Source organism: Saccostrea echinata, unplaced genomic scaffold (assembly GCF_033153115.1).
Source record: "Saccostrea echinata isolate AGI-Se365-2 ecotype Australia unplaced genomic scaffold, CSIRO_AGI_Sech_v1 ptg000033l, whole genome shotgun sequence".
NCBI lineage: Eukaryota > Metazoa > Mollusca > Bivalvia > Ostreida > Ostreidae > Saccostrea > Saccostrea echinata.
In genome coordinates this window covers 9,451,019-9,458,538 of record NW_026889782.1, presented here as the reverse complement: position 1 = coordinate 9,458,538, position 7,520 = coordinate 9,451,019, and the positions used below count along the sequence as shown (strand labels likewise).

The window sequence follows — 7,520 nt, the reverse complement described above, 5'->3', positions numbered from 1 at the left end:
TTTACATCGGATTTTTTACTTGAGTTTTAGCAATGACTGATAGCAGAGAAAATAATCTGTTACAGAAAAAAACGAAAAAAAACTATTGTGTTTACTTCCTTTATTCTTTATGCATTCAACTTTCTATTCTATGCAATTCCAAATACAGACATATCCGTGTAATCTTTTTCCGTACTTCTACACAACTGCATCAGACCATTTGTGAAAGGCGGGTCAAGATACATTATATCGCGCCAAATGTCACGAGTAAATCTTCACACCTTTTCTTTGAAATGTGTTTTCAATTGAATAAGTGTACGTGATAGCTTTAATGAAATTAAAAAAAAAATATGTTGCTATAGCCTGATTTTCGAGCCTAAGAATGTTTATTTATCACACTGTACGTATAACAAATCGTATACGGGCAAGTAATATAAAGGCAGCGCTGTTTTCTTACACATTTTATATTCGTCTTTACCCCCAAAGTGGACTATTCCAATTAATAACACATTAATGAAAAGACTGGAATATTTAGCAACAATACACGTCTCGCCATATGACGCTCAAGGAATCTGATACCTATTATGTTCAGTAACTTGCATCTATAAAGAAATATTACCCTACTAAAATCAAAGAAAAATATTGAAAAACGTAAAAGTTGAAAAAAATTGACTTTTTGAATTCGCTTCAGGTAGCGACCGGAAGTACTTACGACGCATGAAAAGGCAAACCCGCACATCTAGAAGTCATGTTCTATGCTCTCCAACAATTCTCCAGTTCATACCTGTAGCCGTTCTTTAGATCTCGCGAGGATAAAATTTCATTTCAAAATCAGAAAAATGTCCATAACTTGGAACCGGAAACGAATTTTTCCAAAATTCTTACAAATATAATAATGGCATTTTATAGCGCATTATCCCTGAAAGTTTGATGAAAAACCAATGAATAGTTCTCGAGATATTGTGTGCACAACATTTGTCTAAAAAATATATTTTTAAAATGTCTTCTGGTGGATAATTTTAAAAACAAATTAAATATTAAACATTAGGATAAGAGTCTCTATTATCCCTCTTAAAATCAAAGAAAAATATTGAAAAACGTAAAAGTTGAAAAAAGTTGACTTTTTTAATTCGCTTCCGGTAGCGACCGGAAGTACTCACGACGCACGAAAAGGCAAACCCGCATATCTAAAAGTCATGTTCTATGCTCTCCAACAAGTCTCCAGTTCATATCTTTAGCCGTTCTTTAGATCTCGCGCGGATAAAATTTCATTTTAAAATCAGAAAAATGTCCATAACTTGGAACCGGAAGCGAATTTCTCCAAAACTCTTTCAAATGTAACAATGACATTTTATATTGCATTATCCCTGAAAGATTGATGAAAAACTACTGAATAGTTCTCGGGATATTGCGTGCAAAAAATTTGTCAAAAAATAAGAATAATAATAATAATAATAATAATAAGAAACAGTAGAATCACTATAAGGTCTTCCGTGAAGACGGAAGACCTTAATAAGAAACAATAGAATCACTATAAGGTCTTCCGTGGAGACGGAGGACCTTAATAATAATAATAAGAAACCAATATGTTCCCAAACTTCGTTTGGGGAACATAATTAATTCAAACGTATCATATGTCACATATTCACGTAATCTTATATTCAACGTTATATTTTTTTTCAACTAGATTAATCCGGAATTGCACAGAAAAAGCCAGTAATTCAAATAATTACACTACATATCCATTTATTTAATGCGAATATTAAGCAATTATCTGTGTGATCTCCTGGTTATAAATAACAATAATTAAGACAAATAGCGTCATGCCACTTACCCTTTTGAAGAATGACTTTTTTTGTTTACTATAAAAATGAGAGTTGGATAGAAGGAATATGCAACTCGTCTAATTCATCCTTCAGACTCGGATACAGCTTGATATATCCAGGTGAGTACATTTATTATTTTATTTTACTTAAGAGATGTAGGAAATGGCTCACTTGGCCTCTATATTCGATTTAAAGATGATACATATTTTCTTGCCAGAATTCTTTTTTCAATAGGATTAAAGAATTATCATTTGATAGATGCATTTCTTTTGCAGTGAACATAAGTTTATGGGAGTAAACATAATGAAATAAAATATAAAAATATACAGATATTTTGGTATGAATGCGTTTGTTGTAATTATCATCTTGCTGTATGTGAAAGGCATTATTTTCTACAAAATGTGCTTTTCAAGTAACAAATCTGCTTTACTTTGTAGAATAATTTCAAGTAACGACTTTTTCCATGTTTTATTTCATTTTCCCTTTTTGTTCTATAGTAGAGTTATCATTGAGATTTTTTTTTTAATTATTTTTTTAATTTTTTTTTTATTTATTTATTTTATTTTTTTTTTTACAGTTTTCTACAAAAAATGAAGGTGTTCTTCTTGTTCGTCGCTCTCTTTGTCGTGGCTATATCTGCCTACCATCACGACCATCACGATTATCACGATTACTACAATAGCTACAGATACCCCTACACTTACGGAAATCATCATAATAGTAGGAATTTATATTTACATACATTAAGATAGAAGAGATATAATCAAAACCGATACAATTATGTCCTTATGTACATGTATATCTTTATTTATTTATTAAATATCTTTGTTTATTCTATTTATACATTTACATATCATATAAAAATAATAAGAATCATATTATTTATTTATTTATTTATTTATTTATTTATTTATTTATTTATTAAATATCTTTGTTTATTCTATTTATACATTTACATATCATATAAAAACAATAAGAATCATATAATTTATTTATTTATTTATTCATTTATTTATTTATTATCTATTTATTTACAAGTATTTATTTTCTGTTTTATTAATTAATTTTCAAAGTATTTAGTTATTTATTCATTTACATGTATTTATTTATTTATTTGTTTTATTTTATTTTATTTATTCATTATTTGCAATATTTATCTGATATTTTTTCCGAGAACGATAGGGAAAACCATTCCTGATTGACTTAATTAGTTTTGCAAACTGCCAGAAAGTCTTTGTTTCTTTCCTTATTTGTCTTAATTTCTTTCTAGGCTACCACCACTCCGGACACCATGGCTATCCCTATCATTATGACAGCTATCCTTACTATAACCACTACGGCGGATACAGTGGATTCTACAGGAGATAGGGCTCTCTTACTGAAGACTACGGACAATTGAGCAATCTCACTGTACCTCTGTAAAGAAAGATAACTCTATATAAACATATTTCTTCAACAACATTTATCTTGCATTGTATACATTATATGTTAGAAAATGATTCCGTCTGAGGGTTCATTCTCCGTTAAGAAATGTGTCATTATTTCAATTTTGAAACGATTGTTTCTGGTATGTTTTTCAAAAATGTAGAAGGTGCATATATTCATTTGTAATGACTTACAGCTATAAAAAAAAATCGCCAGACATTAATTTCTTATTTCACTTTGATGTATTTCCTTTGTCTACAATATGAAAAAATATTTTATTGCTAATGAGCTCAATTTCATTTAAAGAAGGTGTTTCAATAGTACTCCTATGAAATATGATTTTTCGCACTGAAGGTATAATGATTATGCATTCTCCATGACTTGCATTATATACAGTTTATTTTTAGGTCGGTAAATCCCCGTACACCCTTAATAAAACCTTGATTACGAATTTATTTCTTTGTAACAAAATATATTCTTTATTAACCTAAGTGTTTCAAACTATCGATAAGTTTTGCAAAGTGCGACAATGCATCATATAATTTACTTTTCGTGATGGAGAGAATATGTATTTATTGAGATGTCAAGTTATTTACCCCCGACTCAAATCCGCCGTAAGGAAATTTATACCTGGCGTGCAGTCAAATATCGTGTTACAAACAAGGTACGAAATACCATTTGTTTCTTCATACATTTTTGTTATTTTATCTTGCAACATTTCTTTTTCTGCCTTATGAAAATGATTGCAAATCACATTTATGCCGAAGATCCGTAAATGAGGGATAAGATTTTGTATATGCAAATTAAGTCTTAAACACTAATCATCTTTATATGTGATATATGTATTAATTTTCCACCAAACTATGGCAGAAATACTGCCGATATGACGTAATAAAACAGATAAAAATTCATTCAATTAATCATTTTTTTCCCACCAAAAATTTCTCTATTGCACGCTGTACACTAGATTGGATTCCAATATAGAGAGAAATGGCCTGCCTCACAAATAACGCAAAATCAAAAGTCATGAATAAAACAAAAAAAATAGTACACTTTTATTTCATATCCTTTTTTTCTGTCTCCAAATATTAATGCCCTCTTAATTCCCCTTGGCCATAATTTTTGTTAGGTTGGTACTAGATCATTCATTTTCTCGTCTGTATTTCTAGTGATAAGAAGTTTCCTTTGGTACAACAATTTTTGACCTTTTGACGTTAACCTTTGAATTTTACCTACTTAAAAACTTTAACCTTGGCCATATTTTTGAAGGATTAGTGCAAGGGCTTTCATATACCACATGTACGAGGGACATTTGAAAAGTTCTGAGAAAATAAGATTGTACATGGCAATGAAATTCAGATTTATATTTTTGAGTCGAAAGTCAAAAGCAGTAAGGAGTTTTGGATTCCCGAAGTTGAAATAATATGAAAAAATACGCACAGAAAATTGTCCGGGGGAAGACTTTTGTACCTCTTATTCGTAAACAGAAAGACTCCTAATACTCAAGATACATTTGTGGAAAACTGCATTATTACACTTCAGTTTTATACAGAATATGTTTTGTTTCATATAGTGGAGAGCTATATAATAGACCGAAAATCCAGCTATTTCATATAAATAAAAATCTTTTATGAACGCCTAAGATAACATTACCGTGCTTATTAACCAAGCAACAAAATAAAATATGCAATTGCTGATTTACCGTACCATTCTTATAGTCTTACTACTTCCAGTATATCTTTTCAAAGAAACCTTTGACAGCACTTTTTCTATGTTCTCATTTAGACAAAAAACGAGACTTTTCACTATGATAAACATTCGAGATTCTGACGTCATTTTTGGAGCTATTACGTCATAAATATAAGAACATGACGTTCACATAAGTGCAAATTTTCAGCTCTTTTCAATGGTATAAAATTTATTAACTTCTGTGAAATGGTTAATATTTTAGCAAGCAGTTCTCAGAACTTTTCAAATGCCCTTCGTATATTTCTTGTTGCAAGACCTTCTCTTGGGTACCATTAATTTTGAGCCTTTAGCTTTACCTTGTTTGGAAGTCGACCTACTTGTGGAAAACTTGAACCTTGACCAAAACGTTTTAACAATTGGTAATAGGGTTTTCATATTTCATATATACATGTATATCCCTTATGAGAAGGTTTTTCCGTCGTTACCAACAATTTTTTACCACTTAAAAATACTTTTGGAAAAAAAAAAACATTGGTCATTACTATTGAATGTTCGTTCTAGGATTTTTATATTCCACAGGTAAATTCCTTATGATAAGACCTTTTTTGGGGTATCAACTACTTTAATATCTTGAACTTGGAGTTTGATTTGCATATGAGAGTCTCTAAGTTTTGCCCTTCATTTGATACCGTCTGTTCAATTTAGATTTTATAGATATATTTATGAACTGCGTCTACCCTTATTCTGTGGTATTTATTAATACATTAATTAAGGTCTGTATCCTAGTTTTTATTCATTTAGAGATATTTTAGTGATAGGTGTCTACCTTTATTCTTTTTCATTTAAAGATACAGTAATAATTAATATCTAAACCTTGTCTTATTTATCTGCATTATCTCTTCCTCTTCTTTGCAGACATTGACATATGGCATACGAAATTACTCATCAAGACTAAAAAATGTTTGAATGTTGAATAAAAACGTGTTTTAACAAGATGTGTTTGTGAAACACTGATGCCCCCGGATGGCAGCTAATGGCGAAGGTTAAAGGCCGGTAGTGACCTAGAAAATTTTACACCCCGACGGCAATTAAGCATATATGGCAAGGAGGCATGGCTCACTCCTCTGCAGTTTAAATTTAGAATTGTTATCAGTCACACAAACATTACCACATGCTACAATCTACACGTGCACTCTAGCAGACGATATTCTTCTTTCAGTGTAAAGAATCACTTTGTTTAGAGGGCTCAATTTACTAAATAATCCTGAATAAAAAAAAACTGCTTGATCTTACAAGATTTTTTAAATATTTATAATTAATATCTGTTTCACTGTATATTTTATAAATTACTTATTTGAAGACATTTATGATTCAACTTTAAGTGAAAAGTGCAGATATTTGTCTTTTCCAGATGTTTTCTCTGTAGCTGAATGTAGGGGGTTTGTAGATCTTTTTTCCTTTTCTACTTCGTGGAGCATTTGCTCTGGGTGGATTCCATACAGAGGTGAACTCTCTGTCCACATTTTCGTTCCAATGACAGACTGCTAGATTTGATCGCGCTCTGTATCCCTTGTCACTAAATGCAATTCTTTTGTCCTGAAACATGTTCATAGTATTGTGGAAACTTTCTACATAATATGTATCCTTTGCAAGTACATAATCCTGTGGGTATCTATACAAATTTGAACTAGTTATTACACCACGTAACAATTTTTCTGACACTTTATCACATATTACAAGTCTTGATGGCTCATAATTTGGATCTGTTTTGCACCGTGATGTAGGATGACAATCAGAATGATTTCCTTTATAATGTTCAATGATATTCAAAAGGAGATCTTGTAATTTTTGGGGATTTTGATCGCAGTTTCTAATTGCCCAGTGGCAGTGAGTGGCAACTGGCTCAACTTTATCATATAGATATTCAGACCAAGTTTTCCCCTTCTGATATGCTGGTCCACTTGAAATTTTTTTCATTTTCTCTTTAATACTTTTAACTCCATGCCAGGTATCATTTTGATTCGTTGTTCCTCCTAATTCTCGAACAAATTTATTGATGGAGATATTTCGATCATGGATATGAACATCAACTGAAACACCTTGCTCATCAAGATAGTTGTAGATTCTCTCCGTTCCAAGTTTCTCGTGTCTTTGAGATACTGGATCGTCCACTTTGGTGACATGTTCACACTTTATTACTTGGTGTGTTTTCTCTCCTAACGCCACAACACTTGAGTCTTTGGCATTTTTTCGCCATCCATGCCGAGCATCTGTCATGATGTTAATTCTGTCATCATCGCTGCATCCTACTTCTCCCCAAAGCGCAATGTTAATACTGTCTTCATATTCTGATTCAATAAATGGATAGATATTCTGTAAGCATTTGTCACGATTACTTTGGTTGATGGTACCAATTTTAGCTCCCTTTGAAAATCTGACGTAATGAACAGGCAACATTCCACTACAAGCAAATCCATGAATAACTCTTTTATTCACCAAATATTCATTATTTGGTAAGTATGGAGATGAAGACCACAAAAGGCTATGATGTTTTTGAATTCTACAATTAAATCTTGCTGCAGCAACATGTCCCTTTTCGGT

At 31.3% G+C, this 7,520-nt stretch overlaps 1 protein-coding gene across 1 annotated transcript; it reads left to right on the top strand.

Annotated features, from left to right (window-relative positions):
• Nucleotides 1-1,898: 1,898 nt before the first annotated feature.
• On the top strand, nt 1,899-3,394 carry LOC133198641 (histidine-rich glycoprotein-like). The gene is made up of 3 exons (XM_061334684.1): nt 1,899-1,924; nt 2,383-2,525; nt 3,076-3,394. The coding sequence occupies exons 2-3, from the start codon at nt 2,396-2,398 to the stop codon at nt 3,171-3,173; spliced, it is 228 nt and encodes a 75-aa protein (XP_061190668.1). The 5' UTR covers nt 1,899-1,924; nt 2,383-2,395; the 3' UTR covers nt 3,174-3,394.
• Nucleotides 3,395-7,520: the final 4,126 nt, after the last annotated feature.

Coding starts and splice junctions, on each gene's coding strand:
- LOC133198641 (XM_061334684.1), top strand. CDS start 2,396: ATGAAGGTGTTCTTCTTGTTCGTCGCTCTCTTTGTCGTGGCTATATCT. Junction 2,526..3,075: donor TTACGGAAATCATCATAATA/GTAGGAATTTAT, acceptor ATTTCTTTCTAG/GCTACCACCACTCCGGACAC.